Raw genomic sequence first — 20,272 nt, forward strand, 5'->3', positions numbered from 1 at the left:
AATTCCCCCTTTAACTTTTGCCATTTTAATTATGTCTTATTGTGAGTCTGTTGGGGTTCTTCTTGTTTGGGACCCTTTGTGATACCTGTGCAAGGATATGTGTTTCCTGCTTTAGGTTTGGGAAGTTTTCAGTGGTAATTTCTTCAAATATATTTTTGATCCCCTTCTCTCTCTTCTCCTTCTGGAACCTCTGTTATGTGAATGTTGGCACTTTTTATGTCATACCATAGATCTTGTATGTTGCTTTGGTTTTTTTTCATTTGTCTTTCTGTCTGCTATTCTGTTTGGATGATTTCCATTATTCTGTCTTCCAGGTCACTTATGTGTTCTTTTGTGTCATTTAGTCTGTGATTCAGTGCTTCTAGAGTGCTTTATCAAGAATAGGTAATTGAATTATCTGTTTTTGATTGGGTTTTCTTTATAGTTTCTAGTTCCTTGTTAAAATGATCTGTGCTTAGATCAATTCTCTTTCCTAATAGTTATCATTTTTGTTATCAATGTTTTGAACTCATTATCTGGTAGACTGATTATCTCTGTTTCATTATTTTTTTCAGGGCTTTTTTCTTGCTTTTTCAATTGAGTGTAGTTCCTTTTCCTTTTCACTTAGCTATCTCTGTCTCTATGAATTTTGGTGAAACATTTATCTATTATGGTCTTGAAGGGGCATTTTTATGTGGGAGTGTCCCTAAATAGACTGTGTGTGCCCAGTATCTTTGGTATGAGGGCTAGATTTAATGTGGACACCAGTCACATCTTTCTTTCTGGTGTGCTGATTACCATCACCTTGATAGGTCATGTGGCTGGTGTTGGAGGAGCTAGAGTCTGTGCAGGATGTGAGGTGGGACTTCCTCTCTACTCATTGGCCATCACTACCCTGTCAGGGGTGGGGTCTGCTCCCAAGTTGCTAGAGCAGGAGCCCTGAGGGCTGGGCCTAGCTGGGTCTGTTCCCTTTAAACGTTGTGTTTTTCCTTCTCCCTCCACTGGGGCCTTTGCTCCAAAGGAGGGGAGTGCTGAAATAAGTGGGGCTTATGTGTTTAAAGAGGTACAGTGTGCTGCCTGTGTAGGTGTCTGTGGCTCTGCTCAGACACAGCCCAAGGTTGCATCTTTTCCCCTGTTGTGGTAGTCCCAGATTTAGTTGTTATGTTGTGGCATGGTGTGGGCAGTGCCAGAGCATTTGCTTAGCTGGCACTGGGGGTCATGGTGTGTTGGTTATGGGAATTCAAGGAGCTGTGCTGCTGTCAGAAGTCTGGGCTGCTTCTGGGTGCTGTTTGAGTCAGTGCCAATGATGGCTGCTACTGTCTCACCTGGACCTCATCCCAGGTTCACCAGTTCACTTCTGCATCCCTAGGTCGAGTCTTCTCCCAGGAACTGGCTGTCCTAGATCCAGTGCCATGCAGTGGTGTGGAGTGAGCAGGGCTGGGGTGTACACTCAGCTTGGACTGGGGAGTGTGGTGAATTAACACCTACTAAGGCAGACCTCTCTTAGCTCTGTCTGTTGGCAAGCCAGCAACTGTGTACTCCTCACAAATGGAGTCTAGGTTTCTCTAGCTTTTCTATCTGTCCTAGCATTTCTCCAAGCAGCCTAGGGGGCTTGTCTCCTCCGCAAAGGACCCCAGGATTGAAATGCCCAGTCTGTGACTCTTCCCCCTTACTCCCAAAGGTCAGCATCTGCCTGTGTAACCTCCATTTTCCTCTTAGTCCCCTTCCAGAGGCACAGGTCTCAACCCAATGTTTTTTCTTCCCATTCTACCCAATTATGTAGGTATCTATCTTGCAGCCTTGGTTGTATAGGAGTTTTTCTGCCAGTTTCCAGTTAGTTTTACATGAGAATTGTTCTACATGTAGATGTATTTTTGATGTGTTTGTGGAGGGAGGTGAGCTCCACATCCCCCTACTCTATCATCTTGATCCCCCTTCTCTATTTTGCTGTTAATGTTGCTTATTTCACTTCTAAATTTAAAAAAATGAAAGTTTTAGTGGGTAAAGAGAACAGAATGCCTTTGCCAACTTTAGATGACAGTCTAGCTTCCTCCCAATAAAGATGGCTACCTACATTGCTGAAATGCATGATTATATATGAAATATATCTCATTAAAATGAAGAGAAAGAATTAGAAAAACTAAACCTTATGGTGTCATTGTAAGAAATTAAAATTTCATTACTAAGAAATAACTTCACTTTTTAAATCAGACTACCTTAAGAACCTTTCTACTTCTTAAAGTAGAAAACCAAAATGAACAGTAAATTTATAATTATGGTAATCTTGGAGTAGAGATGACGATTCACAATGAATTGAGATACGTGCAACAATTGTAACATTAAAAAATCTGTGATTTTGTTTGTGATTTTTGTCCCAATTGTTAATATTACTGTGGCTGGTTGCCTGTATTCATTATTGAAAGAAATACGCTCTGATAGAGGTTGGTGAATATAAGGATGCAATTTCTTTTCCCACTCAAGTTTCCAGATTAAGAAGCTGAGACAGTAAACATCTAGTTAATCAGGTATTACCCAGATTGCAAAACTGATGTCTTTGGCTATCTGTTTTAACCACGTCCATTGAGTCTTCATTTTATTTTGTTCAGTGTCATCAAAGGCTTACTTTCTGAAATCTAGTCAATATAGATGAAATAGGAAACATTAGATATTTTGAAAGCATGAGACATAACTTTTTAAATTATCTGTCTCTGGAGTTTCAAACGCCAAGTTACATTGCCTGAAGTTCCAAGTAACCCAAGCTAAGGAATACTAATTACATCAGCAGTGCTTCTGGAGCTGAGAAAAGAGAAAAAAAAGGAGTAAAACTGAACTGAATCAAAACTGCTTTGGAGAATTTATTTTACCACTCAGCAAAAGTCTACTTAAAAATACAGGTAAACACACACAAGTAATATCATCAGAGTTCTTGAGGTTTTTCTTTAAGAAAGTAGTTGAATGAAAACCAATAACTAGCACATCAAAACACATCCATTCCATATAGATGTGTTTTATTTTACTTCAGTATTTGCTTTTTGGGAAACACTCTTATCTTGGTCTTAGATTTTCATTCAATAAAAAGGTTAACCTTAGTAGAATGAGTTTGTCCCTAGCAGACTGTATACATATGCCTATGTTTACTCAAGAAACTTATTTTGTGCCTGCAATATGTCAGGCACAGTACAACATTATGGAACCTTTACCAGGCTTCCTGTATACAAGTTTGCTGTCAAAAAATGTACCATGTCTCATTGAGCTCCTTAAGAGAAGTTAACTTTTTTTAATTAATTAATTAATTTATTTATTTTATTGGCTGTGTTGGGTCTTTGTTGCTGCACACAAGCTTTCTCTAGTTGTGGCGAGCGGGGGCTACTCTTCATTGTGGTGCATAGACTTCTCATTGCGGTGGCCTTTCTTGTTGCAGAGCACGGGCTCTAGGCGCGTGGGCTTCAGTAGTTGTGGCACATGGGCTCAATAGTTGTGGCTCATGGGCTCTAAAGCACAGGCTCAATAGTTGTGGCGCACGGGCTTAGTTGCTCCGCGGCATGTGGTATCTTCCTGGGGGCAGGGCTCAAACCTGTGTCCCCTGCATTGGAAGGCGGATTCTTACCCACTGCTCCACCTAGGAAGTCCGAGAAGCTAATTTTTTTTGTTTGTTTGTTTTTTAAAATACATCTGCCTATCTTGAGCAGATTATCACTTATAAGAATCTGTATTTCTTTCAAAAGTTGACAGATAATATCAATATCTGTTTCTCCAGAGAAAGAATCTTACACTTAATTTATGTACAAAGAAAACCCAGTCACATTTTATTTTATCGTGCTAAAGTATTAAAGTGATTTAAAATGAAAAGCTATCTCCCCTTTCCCTAACAACTTCCTCTCATTGGTTTATTTTTGCTTTGGAAACATCATGTGTTCCTTTGTTCAGATAATTTTTACTTTCCTCTTCTGGGTCTAAATGATAAGATAATTTTGATATGGCACTTTTCTCCAGGGCAGTTTTTCTGAGTAATTCCAGGGAGCAACAGTCACAGAATTAACAAGAGTGCCTGTTTAGAATCCAGATTTCTGGGCTCCAGTAAAGATTTGTTGAATCAGAAGCTTTGGTGATGAGCTCAGGAATCCGCATTTTGACAGGCTTCTCAAATGAGCCTCATATTCAGTACAGCTTGACAACCACTGCTTTTGAGGCTAAAGTATTTCGGCTTTGGACAGAAAAATGCTAATAAGAACTATTTATATAAAAGCCACCCTACAATGTAGTTCTCTGTTTGTAGAACTGAGATGATGGTATTCATTTTTTCTTATATTTATATAGTTTTAAACCTACTAAATACAAATTGTTAACAAATTAGTCTATCTTTGCTAAGGGCAGCTGAAGTTTTAAATCTTATCTTAAAAAAGGTTCCAGTCAATTCTGTATGAAAATCAATTAGTAAAAATATGCCTTAATGCGTCAGATAAATGTAGGTATCCATTGTGTACTTACTTTGTGGTATTCAGCTGAACCATGGGGTTCTGTGATACATAATGTGGTCTGGAGGTAAGAGCACTGTTTTATTGTTGTTATTGAAGTATATAGTTGATGTACAATATTATATAAGTTTCAGATAAACAATATAGTGATTCATGATTTTTATTTTCTAAGTTCTACTGGAATATAATTGCTTTATATTTTTGTGTCAGTTTTTGCTTTACAACAAAGTGAATCATCTGTATTTATACATATATGCCCATATCCCCTCCCTCCTGCGACTCCCTCCCACCCTCCCTATCCCATCCCTCTAAGTCATCGCCCATCATTGAGTTGATCTCCCTGTTTTATGCAGCCATTTCCTACTAGCTATCTGTTTCACATTTGGTAGCGTATATATGTCAATACTATTCTCTTGCTTAATCCCAGCTCCCCCTTCGCTCACCACCCCATGTCCTCAAGTCTGTTCTCTACAACTGCATCTTTATTCCTGCCCTGTCACTGGGTTAATCATTACCATTTTTTTAAGATTCCATATATAGATTCATGATTTTTAAAGGTTTTATTCCACTTATAATTATAAAACACTGACTATATTCCCTGTGTTGTATAATATATCCTTATAGTTTACTTATTTTGTACATAGTAGTTTGTACCTCTTAATTCCTTACCCCATCTTTCCTCTTCCCTTTCCCCTCTCCCACTGGTAACCACTAGTTTGTTTATCTGTGAGTCTGTTTCTTTTTGTTATATTCACTAGTTTTTTTTATTTTTTAGATTACAAATATACATGATATTATGCAGTATTTCTCTTTCTCTGACTTATTTTTCTTAGCATAAAACCCTCTAAGTCCATCCGTGTTGTTGCAAATGGTGAAATTTCATCGATTTTATGGCAGTGTAGAATTCCATTGTGTATATATCTCTATCTATCTATCTATCTATCTATCTATCTATCTATCTATCTATCTATCTATCTTTATCCATTAATCTATTGTTGGATACTTAGGTTGCTTCCTTATTTTGGCAATCATAAATAATGCTGCTATGAACATTGGGATGCATGTATTTTTTTGAATTAGTGTTTTCATTTTTGGGGGGATAAATACCCAAGAGTAGAATTGCTGGGTCATATAGCAGTTCTATTTTTAGTTTTTTGATATACTGTTTTCTATAGTGGCTGGACCAATTTACATTCTCACAAAGAGTGTATGAGGGTGTCCCTTTTCTCCACATCCTTGCCAATATTTGTTATTTGTATTCTTTTTGATGATAGCTATTCTGACAGGTGTGAAGTAATATCTCATTATGGTTTCAATTTGTGTTTCCCTGATGATTAATGATATTGAGCATCTTTTCATGAACTTGTTAGCCAAGTGTATGTCTTCTTTGGAAAAAAAGTCTATTTAGATTTTCTGCCCATTTTTAACTAGATTTTTTTTTTGATGTTGAGTTTTATAAGCTGTTTTTATATTTTGGAAATTAACCCCTTATTGGTCGTATCATTTGCAAATATTTTCTCCCATTCAGTCAGTTGTCTTTTTGTTTTGTCAGTGATTTCCTTTGCTGTGCAAAAGCTTTTAAGTTTAATTAGGTCCCATTCGTTTATTTTTGCTTTTGTTTTCTTTGCTTTAGGAGACAGATCCAAAAAAATATTGCTACAGTATGTGTCAAAGAGTGTTCTTCCTATGTTTTTTTTTCTAGGAGTTTATGGTTTACAATCTTATGTATAGGTCTTTAATCAATTTTGAGTTTATTTTTGTAATGGTGTGAGGAAATGTAATTTTTTTACATATTGCTGTCCAGTTTTCCCAGCACCACTTATTGAGCAGACTGTCTTTTCTACATTGTGTATGCTTGCCTTCTTTGTCATAGATTAATTGACCTTAAATGCATGAGTTTATTTCTGGGCTGTCTATTCTGTTCCATTGATCTATGTGTTTGTTTTTGTGCCAGTGCCATACTGTTTAGATTTCTGTAGCTGTGTGGTATAGTCTGAAGTTAGGATGTGAAATTCCTTCAGTTCTGTTCTTCTTTATCAAGACTGTTTTGGATATTTGGGGCCTTTTGTGTTTCCACCAAATTTTAAAATTATTTGTTCTATTTCTGTGGAAAATGTCATGGGTATTTTGATAGGGATTGCATTGTACTGTAGATTTCCTTGGGGAGTATGGTCATTTTAACAATATTAATTCTTCCAAAACATGAACATGATATAAATCTTTCCATCTGTTTGGGTCATCTTCAACCTCTTCATCTTGTCTTATAGTTTTCCAAGGTCTTTTACTTCCTTAGGGAGATTTATTCCTAGGTATTTTATTCCTTTTGATATGAATGTAAATGGGATTGTTTCCTTAATTTCTCTTTCTGATAGTTCATTATTAGTGTATAGAAAAGCAACCAATTTCTGTATATTAATTTTGTATCCTGTAACTTTACCATATTCATTGATGAGCTTTAGTAGTTTTTTGATGGTATCTTTAGGATTTTCTATGTATAGCATCATGTCACCTGCAAACAGTGACAGTTTTGCTTCTTTCCCAATTTGTATTCCTTTTATTGCTTTTTCTTGTCTGATTGCTGTGGCTAAGATTGCCAATACTGTGTTGAACAAAAGTTGTGAGAGTGGGCATCCTTGACTTGTTCCTTATCTTAAAGGAAATGCTTTCTGCTTTTCACTGTTGAGTATGGTGTTAGCTGTGGGTTTGTCATATGTGGCCTTTATTATGTTGAGGTATGTTCTCTCTATGCCAACTTTCTGGAGAGTTTTTATCATAAATAGATGATGGATTTTTAAAAAGCTTTTTCATTATCTACTGAGATGATCATGTGGTTTTTAGTCTTCAATTTGTTAAGGTAGTGTGTCACATTGATTTGCAGATATTGAAAAATCCTTGCATCCCTGGGTTAAATTCCACATAGTCATGGTGTATGATCCTTTTGCTGTTTTGCTGGATTGGATTTGCTAATATCTTGTTGGGGATTTTTGCATCTGTGTTCATCAGTGATATTGGCCTTGTAATTTTCATTTTTTATGATGTCTTTGTCTGGTTTTCGTATTAGGGTGATGCTGGCCTCATAGAATGAGTTCAAAAGCATTCCTTCCTCTGCTATTTTTTGGAATAGTTTGAGGAGGATGGTTGTTAATCTTCTCTAAATGTTTGATAGAATTTACCTGTGAAGCCATGTGGTCCTGGACATTTGTTTGTTGGGAGTTTCTTTATTACTGTTTCAATTTCATTACTGGTAATTTGTCTGTTTGTGTTTTCTATTTCTTCTTGGTTCAGTCTTGAGAGATTGTATGTTTCTAGGAATTTTTTCTTTGCTTCTAGGTTTTCCATTTTATTGTTATATAGTTGTTCATAGTAATTTCTTATGATTATTTGTGTAATGGTGGTGTTGGTTGTAACTTCTTTTTCATTTCTGATTTTTTTGATTTGCATCCTCTTTTTTTCTTGATGAGTCTGGCTAAAGGTTTTATCAATTTTCTTTATCTTTTCAAAGAACCAGCTCTTAGTTTCATTGATCTCTTCAATTGTTTTTTTAGCTTCTATTTCTGCTCTGATCGTTATGATTTCTTTTCTTCTACTAACTTTGGGTTTTGTTTGTCCTTCTTTGTCTAGCTCTTTTAGATATAAGGTTATGTTGTTAATTTGAAATTTTTCTTGTTTCCCAACAAGAAAGCTTGTATTGCTATAAACTTCCCTCTCAGGATGGCTTTTGCTGTGTCCCACAGATTATGGATTTTTTGTTTTCATTTGTCTCCAGATATTTTTTAATTTCCTCTTTGATTTCTTCAGTGATCCATTAGTTTAGTAGCATATTGTTTAGCTTCCACGTGTTTGTCTTTTACAGTTTTTTTCTTGCAGTTGATTTCTAGTCACATAGTGTTATGGGCAGAAAAGAAGCTTGATATGATTTCAGTTTTCTTAAGTTTACTGAGACTTGTATTGTGGCCTAGTATGTGATATATCCTGGAAAATGTTCCATGTGTACTTGAAAAGAATATGTATTCTACTGCTTTTGGGTGGAATGCTCTCCCCTCCCCGTGTGTGTGTGTGTGTGTGTGTGTGTGTGTGTGTGTGTGTGTGTGTGTGTGTGTGTATAAAGTCTATCTTGTCTAATGTATTGAGGCCAGTGTTTCCTTACTGACTTTCTGTTTGGACGATCTGTCCATTGATGTAGGTAGGGTGTTAATGTCCACTGCTGTGTTACTGGTGATTTCTCACTTTATATCTGTTATTATTTGTTTTATGTATTTAGGAGCTTCTATGTTGGGTGCATATATATTTACAGTTGTTATATCTTCTTCTTGGATTGAACACTTCATCATTGTGTAAAGTGTTTGTCTCTTCTAACAGTCCTTATTTTAAAGTCTATTTTTTTCTGATATGAGTATTGCTACCTTGGCTTTCTTTTGATTTCCATTTTCATGGAATGCCTTTTTTCCATCCTCTCACTTTCACATCTGAAGTGAGACTCTTGTAGATAGCATATATATAAGTCTTGTTTTTATATCCATTCAGCCACTTTATGTCTTTTGATTGGAGCATTTACTCCATTGGCATTTATAATAATTATTGATATGTATGTTCTTATTGCCAGTTTGTTAATTGTTTTGGGGTTGTTTTGCAGGTCTCTTTTTATTCCTTTCTTCTTCTTTTGTTCTATTCTCTTGTGATTGGATGACTGTCTTTAGTGTTATGTTTAGATTCCTTTTTTGTATGTGTATCTATTATCAATTTTTGATTTGTTGGCAACGTGAGGTTTATATATAGCAATGTATATATACATGTGATTTTTGTAAGTTGCCAACCTCTTAATTTCAAATGCATTTTAACAATCCTGTACTTGTACTCTTCTCCCCTCAAAATTACTATTTTTTATATCATATATTACATCTAATTGTTTTGTGTATCCCTTAACTGCTTATTGTGGATATAGACGATTTTACTGCTTTTGTCTTTTAACCTTCCTACCAGGTTTCTGCATGGATGATTTCCTACCTTTACTATATGTTTGCCTTTACCAATGAGCTTTTTCCTTTTGTGGTTTTCATGTTTCTTGTTGTGTCCTTTTCTTTTTTACTTAGATAAGTTCCTTTAACATTTCTTGTAAAGCTGGTTTGGTGGTGCTAAACTCTTTTAGCTTTCGCCTGTCTGTGAAGCTTTTGAACTCTCCATCAAAAATGAATGAAAGCTTTGCTTGGTAGAGTATTCTTGGTTGTAGGTTTTTCTTTTCATCACTTTAAAATATATTGTGCCGTTCCCTTCTGACCTACAGAGTTTATGTGGAAAATTAGCTGATAGCCTTATGGGGGTTCCCTTGTATGTAATGTGTTGCTTTTCCCTTGCTTCTTTTAATATTTTATCTTTAATTTTTTCCATTTTAGTTACAGTGTGTCTTTTTAAAAAAATGTATTGGATTATAGTTGATTTACAATATTGGGTTAGTTTCAGGTGAACAGCAGAGTGATTAAGTTATATGTATACATATATTCTTTTCTTTTCAGATTCTTTTCTCATATAGGTTATTGCAAAATATTGAGTAGAATTCCCTGTGCTAGTGAGTAGGTCCTTCTTGGTATCTATCTTATATGTAGTAGTGTGTATATGTTAATCCCAAGCTTCTGATTTATCCCTCCCCCTTCACGTTTCCCCTTTAGTAACCATATGTTTGTTTTTGATATCTGTAACTCTACTTCTATTTTGTAAATAAGTTCATTTGTATCATTTTTAAAAATTAGATTCCACATATAAGAGATATCATATGATATTTGTCTTTCTCTGTTTTACCTACTTCACTTAGTATGATAATCTCTGGGTCCATCCATGTTGCTGCAAATGGCATTATTTCATTCTTTTTTATGGCTGAGTAATATTCCATTGTATATATGTATATATGTATATCTTCTTTATACATTAATCTGTTGATAAACATCTAGGTTGCTTCCATGTCTTGGCTATTGTATATAGTCCTGTAATGAACATTGGGGTGCATATATCTTTTCCAATTATGTTTTTTTTTTGGATATATGCCCAAGAGTGGGATTGCTGGATTATATAACTCTACTTTTAGTTTTTTAAGGAACCTCCATGCTATTCTCCTTAGTGATTGTACCAATTTACATTCCCCCCAACAGAGTAGCAGGGTTCCCTTTTCTACATGCCCTCTCCAGTTTGTAGACTTTTTGATGATGGCCATTCTGACTGGTGTGAAGTGATACCTCATTGTAGTTTTGATTTGCATTTCTCTGATAATTAGTGATGCTGAGCATCTTTTCATGTGCTTTTTGGCCATCTGTATGTTGTCTTTGGAGAAATGTCTATTTAGATCTGCCCATTTTTTGATTTGTTTTTTTTTGTTTTTATATCGAGCCTCATGAGTTGTTTGTGTATTTTAGAGGTTAATCCCTTGTTGGTAGCTTTGTTAGCAAATATTTTCTCCCATTCTGTGGGCTGTCTTTTCATTTTGTTTATGGTTTCCTTTGCTGTGGAAAAGTCTTTAAGTTTAATTAGGTCCCATTTTTGTTTTTATTTTCATTACTCTAGGAGGTAGATCAAAAAAGATACTGCTGCAATTTATGTCAAAGAGTGTCCTGCCTGTGTTTTCCTCTAAGGGTTTTACAGTTTTACATTTAGGTCTCTGATCCATTTTGAGTTTATTTTTATGTATGGTGTTAGAGAATATTCTAATTTCATTCCTTTATATGCAGCTGTCCAGTTTTCCCAGCACCACTTATTGAAGAGACTGTATTTTCTCCATTGTATATTCTTGCCTCTTTGTCATAGATTAATTGGCCATAGGTGTGTGGGTTTATTTCTGGGCTTTCTATCATGTTCCATTGATTTATATATGAAAAAATTAATAGGAAAAAATTCTATTTTTGTTTCAGTACCACATTGTCTTGATTACTGTAGCTTTGTAGTATAGGAGTCAGGGAGTCTGATTCCTCCAGCTCTGTTTTTCTTTCTCAAGATTGCTTTGGCTATTCATGATAGTCTTTTGTGTTTCCATACAAATTTTAAAATTTTTTGTTCTAGTTCTGTGAAAAATGCCATTGGTAATTTGATAGGGGTTGCATTGAATCTGTAGATTGCCTCAGGTAGTATAGTCATTTTGGCAATATTGCTTCTTACAATCCAAGAACATGGTATATATTTCCATCTATTTGTGTCATCTTTGATTTTTTTCATCAGTGTCTAATAGTTTTCAGATTACAGGTCTTTTGACTCCTTAGGTAGGTTTATTCCTAAGTATTTTATTCTTTTGATGAGATGGTAAATGGGATTGTTTCCTTAATTTCTCTTTCTGAGCCTTCATTATTAGTGTATAGAAATGCAAGAGATTTCTGTGTATTAATTTTGTATGCTGTAACTTTACTAAATTCATTATTTAGCTCTAGTAGTTTTCTGGTGGCATCTTTAGGATTTTCTATGTATAGAATCATGTCATCTGCAAACTGACAGTTTTACTTCTTTGCCAATTTGGATTCCTTTTATTTCTTTTTCTTCTTTGATTGCTATGGCTAGGACTTCTAAAACTATGTTGAATAAAAGTGGTGAGAGTGGATATCCTTGCCTTGTTCCTAATCCTAGAGGGAATGTTTTCAGCTTTTCACCATTGAGAATGAAGCTGTGGGTTTGTCATATATGATCTTTTTTATGTTGAGGTAAATTCCTTCTATTCCCACATTGTGGAGAGTTTTTACCATAAATGGATGTTGAATTTTGTCAAAAAGTTTTTCTGCATCTATTGAGATGATCATATGGTTCTTATTCTTCAGTTTGTTAATGTGGTATATCACACTGATTAGGAGGTTTGCAGATATTGAAGAATCCTTGCATCCTTGGGATAAATCCCACTTGATCATGGTGTATTATCCTTTTGATATATTGTTGGATGTGGCTTACTAGTATTTTGTTTAGGATTTTTGTGTGTATGTTCATCAGTGATATTGGCCTGTAATTTTCTTTTTTTGTGATATCTTTGGTTTTGGTACCAGGGTGATGGTGGCCTTGTAGAATGAGCTTGGGAGTGTTCCTTCCTCTGCAACTTTTTGGAAGAGTTTCAGAAGGATAGGTGTTAACTCTTCTCTAAATGATAGAATTCGCCTGTGAAGCCATCTTGTCCTGGACTTATGTTTGTTGGAAGTTTTTAAATCACTGTTTCAATTTTAGTACTTGTGATTGGTCCGTTCATATTTTCTATTTCTTCCTGGTTTGGTCTTAGAATGTTGCATCTTTCTAAGAATTTGTCCATTTATTCTAGGTTGTCCATTTTATTGGCATACAGTTGTTTGTAGTAATCTCTTATGATCATTTGTATTTCTGTGATGTCAGCTGTAACTTCTTTTTCATTTCTAATTTTATTGATTTGAGTCCTCTCCCTTTTTTTCAACTTGATGAATCTGGCTAAAGGTTTATCAATTTTGTTTATCATCTCAAAGAACCAGCTTTTAGTTTCATTGATCTTTTCTATTATTTTTTTCATCTCTATTTCATTTATTTCTGCTCTGATCTTTATGATTTCTTTCCTTCTACTAGCTTTGGGTTTTGTTTGTTCTTCTTTCTCTAGTTGCTTTAGGTGTAAGGTTAGGTTGTTTGAGATTTTTCTTGTTTCCTGAGGTAAGATTGTATTGCTATAAACTTCCCTCTTGGAACTGCTTTTGCTGCATCCCATAGGTTTTGGACCATCATGTTTTCATTAGTTACTTGGCCTGAGGTGTCTCAGCACTGGTGCCTACAGACTACTGGGCAAGGGTGGAGTGGGTTTTGGGGCTAATAAGCTAAAGGGAGGATTCCACAATGATGCCTGCCAGCAGCAGTGTCCACATGGTAGAAGGAGTTCCCAAAAAGGGCTCCCAACAGTGTCTATGTGCCCAGGGTGAGCTGCAGTTGCCTCCTGCCTCTCTGGGAGGCTCTCCAAGATGAGTAGGTAGGTCTGACCCAGGATCTTGTCAAATTACTGCCTCTCCCCTGGGTTGAGGAGGGTGTCAGATTTTGTGTGAGTCCCTAAAGGGTGAAGTCTATTTCTCTCAACCCTCTGGGACTCCTGAAAATAAGCCCTGCTGGCCTTCAAAGCCAAATGCTTTGAAGGTTTGTCTTCTTGGTGCAGGACTCTGGGCTAGGGAGCTCACTCCTTTGGGAGAAACTCTGCAATTGTTATTATTCTCCTATTTGTGGATCATCCACCTGGGGTTATGCAATTTGACTGTATCACAATTCTGCTCCCCCTACTCATCTCATTGTGGTTCCTTCTTTCTATCTTTAGTTGTAAAAGATCTTTTCTGGTAGGTTCTAGTCTTTTTCATTGATGGTTGTTCTGCATATAGTTGTGATTTTGGTGTGCCTGTGAGAGGAGGTGCACTCAGGGCTTTCCTACTCCGCCATTCTGTGCAGTCCTCTCAAGAACATTGATTTTGATTTCAGATTCAGCCCGAATATTTACTAACTGAATGACTCTCTAAGGCCCAGTTTACTTAACTGCCCAAGGTTGTTGTGAAGAGCAAATGAAATATGGTAAAGTAAACCTCTGTAAACTGTAAAGGGCCATACAGAAGTAGGAATGCTTTTCTTTATTACATGATGATTTACCAATTTATATTTTCTGAATGTAAGCTCCACAAGGGCAGGAATGTCATGTCTTGTTTACTTTGTGCCCCAGAGCCATGTATGGTGGTACACAGCAGACACTCAGAATTGTGGTGCAACCCTTGACTTTATGGATTACTGCTACTACATCCAGAAAAACAACAACAACTATACTTTAAGAAACATATCAGATTAACTAGGTAATGTTTCAGTTATTTTTTGATTTATCTCAAAGGGTACCTCATGATCAGAAGACACAGAGGTTTTTTTTAATTTTTATTTTTTTATAAATTTATTTATTTATGGGCTGCATTGGATCTTCATTGCTGCACATGGGCTTTCTCTAGTTGTGACAAGGGTGGGGTGGGGGGGGAGCTACTTTTCATTGTGGTGCTTGAGCTCCTCACTACGGTGGCTTCTCTTGTTGAGGAGCACTGACTCTAGGTGTGCAGGCTTCAGTAGTTGCGGCACATGGGCTCATAGTTGTAGCTTACAGGCTCAATTGCTCTGTGGCATGTGGGATCTTCCTGGACCAGGGATCAAACCCGTGTCCCCTGCATTGGCAGGCAGATTCTTATCCACTGCGCCACCTAGGAAGTCCCAAGACACATATAAAGGTTTTTTCTTTTTTTAAAAAACTTATATAAATATCTTTCTTTAATGTGCTACTTGCTTCTAGAATATATCAATTGTTAGGAGAATAATGTTTTACTTAAGTTTCCATTATCTTCCCAACATACATGTTGTCAGGCTTGTTTCAAGCATTACAGCTACTATTTATTGTCAGTGAAATATACAAAAGTGAAAGCATTTCTTTTATATTTTAGAATTTATAAAGCATAGTTCTGTATTCTTTAAACTCTCACAACTACTTTGTTAGGTGGGTTCTTTCATATAAAAAATATAACCAAAGTCAGGGAGTCATCAATGTCATTTTTATTCAGTTACATTTGTAATAGTTTGGCTGGACATTATTTCACAAGTTCCCTGTGTCTGACAAGAATCAGATGATCTTTCTAAATTTCAGTTTCAAAGAATTTTGGTTTATGAAGGTTAACAGATTACATGCATACTCAAAAATTCACAAATACTTTGTGTCATACCTTAAAAAGATGAGACTTTTAAGTTTCTAGAATTAGAATAAAGCATTTCTTTCCAGAGGATATAAAAGCACATTATCTTATCCAGCACCAGAGAAATGATGATATACATTTATACATGAAGATGATGCTGTGAGGTATCTTTCCATTAGAGTGGTGAAGGATGTGAACTGTCCCAGCCACATTCTGTCCTCTGGTTCCACTTGAAATGCCTGCAGCTATGAATAGGCTGGTTGAAGTCAGAGGCCTAAAGATCTTGCTTACAACTCTGGCTTTAATGAAGGCCCCATCCTCTCAACCACATGGTCAGATTTCTCTTCTAAAACAGCAATTTGCTAAAATGTTTACCAAAAATCTAAAACTACTGCTTACTTTCAAAGTGACTAAGATGTTTCAAGACAGTAATTGAGTCATTAACAAAGTTTTACTCCTTATATTATAATATCATCTTTGGTAAAAATCATTTTGGAGAAGTTAACTTGTGGCAATTAACTTAAAAAAAAAAAAAAGGTTATTAACAGCCTGTTAGTTACCATGGAGCCATTACATTACAAATAAAACACAAAGATTTTAGGCACTTGCATGGATCTCAACATCTGTTCTAAATGTACACTCTTCAGATCAAGAGTCAGAGTGTTTGGACACATCTGAGACACACAACATAGCCTTAATCCCACACATTGATTTGTTAGTATACCCCAGCATGCTATTTGTCTTGGCAACTTGTGATTTCAAAAACTAAGAGATGACTTATAAGGAAATTTTTCCTTTTGTATATAGTTTGGAATGTCTGGTCTCAAAAAAGCAGAGACTTCTGGTTTCTGGAGAACAAAATGAAATATCCTAAGGGACTACCCAACAGGTAACCAGGAGAAAGGGTCTTATTATTGCAGTGATCTGCATCTTAGAATAATTAGAATTTAGAACCTTTAGAGCTTCAAATTTAGAATCTGACATTTTGGACTCTTTAGAGCTTCCCATGAATAGGAAAATCCTATGAATCTTAAACACAAAACTGATGAAAAGAAAAAGAGGGAGCTAGGGAAGAGAGGATACAGATAGATCTTATTTCCTCCCTTTTGTACTCTTCTGTTTTCTACTCAAGGCAGGAGCAATGACAAAGTCTGACTGAGAAGAAACTGGGCCAAACTGAAAAAGGCAGTCTGAGTTTGGAAGACTGGGCTGACTCTTTATCCCTCTTCTTGAGCATCAGCAAGTCTGCCTGCTGATTTCAGGGGAAATGCAAGAGTAGTTCTTCAGTGCCCACTTCCTCTTCACTATTCTTTACTGCCGTCCATGTTTGCCAGCTGGCCTGGGAATGTAATGTCCTTCAACCCATGAGACCTGCTCCTTTATACTGTAACTCCTAACTTCCCACTTCCAGAGTGTATGAGGCAGGGGTGTTTCTTTTATCTGATTTCAGCAATCTATATTAAGCATGAATGAGGCTTAATACTTGGTGGGAGTTTTCATCTGAAAGTGGGTGCTGATGAGATTGATACAATAGAAAAAGCATTGGACCTGGGGTTCTAGGACCTTGGTTCCAGGTGTAGTAGCTCTGCCACTTATTAGATATGTTTTCTTCATTTAAAAATAGAAAATAATGCCTCTTCACAGTATTGTTGCAAGGGTTAAATAAGATAATACAAGTGAAACTCTAGTCGCTTACATAGTCTGACAACTAGTAATAAATGTTAGAAGAATTTCAACCTCTCATTTGTAGGAAATATGAGAAAGCCAAGGTGGGTGGGAAGGAGATTGAAACTGGCTCCTCACATAAAATTTCTACATTTCTGCTTCCTTCAAACTCATTTCCCTCCATCTCAGCCTCTAAGGAAGTAATAGAGATGAAATACTCGGTGATGCAGTTAAGCAGTACCTGAGAGCTCGCCTTCCCTTCCTCCAATTTTGTAAGCATCTCGGCACCCTATGGAATTCAGCAAAAGAAAGAGCCGTGACCTGGAAACAGTGTGAATACACAGTGAACCACAAATATTTGAACCTGGAATCATAAATCCATGTATTTGGAAAATGAAATTAGTAGAGCTATCTTTAACCTAAGTGGTAGGTATGCTTTGTGACAGCATGAAGGTATTGTACATGCCACACAGGAATACTAAAAGTTCCATGACACCACTGTGGCATGATAGGCACGAAGGTGTATTATTCCAGCGGCACACATTTTCTCCCCAGTAGTCCCATATACGTACACATCAGTATGTTTATATGATTTGGCTAAAGTCAGCTCTGATTAATGGCTGCATGAAGGAACAATAATTAGCAACCAGAGCAAATTAAATTCCTGGCTGATTCCAAGCCCCAGAGTAAAAGGCAACCCTTGAGGATGCTGTCCCATTTCTTCATTTATTTGGCATTAGGCCACTAGTCACCCTGATTAAAATAGAGATTTGTATTTATAGAAAAAAAAAAAAAGAGATCAATGTTCTGAGGAGATATTTGCCATTTTTTTGCTTGCCTAGCATCCCATCATCTTTCTTCTGGGGGAACCCAGTTCAGGTGGACAGACATATGACCCAGGCCTGGTCAATCAGAGTCCCCCTCCACTCCCACCCAAGGGCTCACGTGACTCAAGCTGAACCAGAGTCCAGCCCATGTTGCTTCCGCCGTACCGATGAACACAGACACCTTCCCTTCCTTATTCTGAATTGGGTAACTTTCACTTGCATTCAGGAGACTCAAGCATAAAAATATTATAGCCACCACTTGTAAGTCTGATTTAGCAATGTTTATCATGCTTATTATTTAAATGTGTATAGCAGTTCCAAGAGAGTGTTTTAGCAATGAGTAAGAAAACATGTCTAACTCATTGAGTCAAGGAATATCCTCTAGAGACTTCATGGGAAACAGATCAGATTCCACTGTCACTGCTATAGTTCGGTTTTGCTAGCAAAACCACCTCCGTGCCTTAAAAGAAAAGTCACATACACAAAATTCGCAAGATTATTTTACTAGAATTTAGGGGGGAGGAGATGATATAGTCAAATTTTCACAAAGAAACCCTTTACATTGAACTCTATAGCCAAATAAAAGAAAATTCAAGTTCTTGTTTCAGTTTCAACTGGCTTGGGTACTGAAGCAGTGGCCCCTGTCCTGGGATGCACGGTTGAAGGTGTCAGTTGTGTGGCCATCCTTTCAGGACCTTCGGCTTTCTGCATCATGTCTCAGTAAGCACAGACATGAATTCTGAAAAATTCCTTCTGTCTGTAACGGTTTTCCTCATCCAGCTGAGAATGCTGCTGGCTACTGCAAAACTGTTCACCAGCCATATGCTCTGGTCCATACAGCCTTCTTCTTAAACTCTGGGAGAACTCTCAAGGCCAGCAGGGTGGCTGAGGGGACAAAAAATAAAGTGCAGTGTTGCATTTGGTGGAGTTGCATTTGAAAAGGTTGTTTAGATCAAAAAGGTGTCAGAACAGAACTTGGCTTGTTCTCACTTAGCCAATCTTGAAGAATTCCTATCAAGTCTTAGAGCGAATTTTATTAGAAGAAAACCATTAATAATGGTTGAGGAAAGGTGTATTTTTTTTTTTTAAAGTTACTTTGAAACCAGTTATAGAGAAATTCTGCATGATTAAAACAAAAACTGACTTCTGGGATTCTGGCAATGCTCATTTTCTTAATCTGGGTGCTGATTACATAGGTGTGTTCCCTTTGTAAAAATATACTTGTGCACTTTTCTACATGACTATGACTTTTCCACTAAATGTTTAATTAAAAGGTCAACAAGAACCAAAAAACCTGATCCTGTAATGAATTTAGGTTCATGGGCTCAGTGGAGCAAGCATGACTGTACTAAACTATATTTGAACACACACCTTTTCTTATCTGTTATGGGTCCCTCAGGGATCAATTTAAAATAGGGAAGTTATGTGTAATCCCTCCAGGTAACTTATTATGTACCTTATTTTAGAATACTAATGTAAATATATCGAGATTTTTAAAAAATATAATAGTGTGAGGGAATGAAGGTAAACCAGAGTTACATAATAATTGTGTGTGACTCTAATAAGCCCTTGAATACATGATCAAGTGAACATGTACTTCCTTGACCCAAATTACTATTGTCCTCATCAGTATCCATTGCTGTCTTCATGACCTAAGACAGTCTATGTTGGGAACAACCAACAGTATTATGGACCCATGGCCATTAAAAATTAGTTCAAACTCCCCAAGGAAAATAAATGGAGGAAATCCTAGCAGCAAGTCTCTAGGGAATGGTCAAGTGAAAATGTCAGACCACTGCCCTGATCCTCAGTGAAGTTCTGTGGTTGATCAGAATCACCTTCCTACACAGGCCCTCCCACCGACTCTAGAGGAAGGGAGGACAAGAACCAATACATTAGATAATTCTTGCTTGTTAGGCAATCAATATATTATACCATACTTAAAGCAAAATGTGGTCAACTATCACAAGGGTAGGCCAGCAGGCAACCTTCCTAAGGTGAGACTTTTCAGTGCAGTAACTTAGAGCACGTCAGGGGCATCAACGGCAGCCACTAGGATCCAGACCCCCAAGTCTCAAGATATGGATGACAGTACAAGCTGTCTTGGACCACAGAGCCAATGCCCAGAAAACTTTTCAGATTTGAGGAAAAACATCTACATAATTTTCACAGAAAGATCGTCTATATTTGTGGATCCTACAGTCACAGTTTAACAGTCAATAGAGATGTGTAAAAAACATGAAAACCATCTAAATGCCTGGAAGCATGGGAAATGTCCAATTCCCCTGGGCAAAATACTATGCAACCATTAAACATACATATGAAGCCAGTGTAAGAACAGGTTAAAATGCTTTTAAAATAATTTTAAAGTAAAAAAGGCAGTACTCAAAGTGTGTATGTACATTTTTCAATTGGCTATGATTATAAAATGTTAAAACAACACTCATATGTAGCAGAGGGGGCCAAAACTTAGGAAAGATAATCCAAATTGTCACTGGGCAATGGGATTCTGAATTCCTCTTTGCTTATTTTTACTTTTCTGAATTTTCTAAATTTTAAGTCATATTTTATGATTATAATAAAACATTTAAAAACCATTTAAGTAAAAATTAAATTTAAAGGCAATGGAACTCTTTTTTTAATCCACTTTCTAATTCAAGAA

General features: G+C 36.5%; 2 protein-coding genes across 7 annotated transcripts in view; one reads left to right on the forward strand and one right to left on the reverse strand.

Moving 5' to 3' along the window:
- Positions 1–20,272, forward strand: part of HACD4 (3-hydroxyacyl-CoA dehydratase 4) — a 55,645-nt gene that overhangs the window by 29,513 nt on the left and 5,860 nt on the right. For 3 of the 4 annotated variants that reach the window (XR_009051170.1, XR_009051173.1, XR_009051174.1), the window contains one exon: positions 14,119–14,245. The exons of the other annotated variant lie outside the window; for it this stretch is intronic. The gene's annotated coding sequence lies outside the window, so the exon portion shown is untranslated. The remainder of the gene's footprint in view (positions 1–14,118; positions 14,246–20,272) is intronic. 4 annotated transcript variants of the gene reach the window in all.
- The window catches only part of FOCAD (focadhesin), a 275,956-nt gene continuing 273,689 nt past the window's right edge, over positions 18,006–20,272 (reverse strand). For 2 of the 3 annotated variants that reach the window (XM_057720103.1, XM_057720104.1), the window contains one exon: positions 18,007–18,495. In XM_057720103.1, the coding sequence (XP_057576086.1) occupies positions 18,422–18,495 (74 nt within the window). In that variant the 3' untranslated portion in view covers positions 18,007–18,421. Of the gene's footprint in view, positions 18,496–20,272 lie in introns of all 3 variants that reach the window. The other variant, XM_057720105.1, reaches the window with a different exon arrangement.

This window comes from Hippopotamus amphibius, chromosome 2 (assembly GCF_030028045.1).
Source record: "Hippopotamus amphibius kiboko isolate mHipAmp2 chromosome 2, mHipAmp2.hap2, whole genome shotgun sequence".
NCBI lineage: Eukaryota > Metazoa > Chordata > Mammalia > Artiodactyla > Hippopotamidae > Hippopotamus > Hippopotamus amphibius.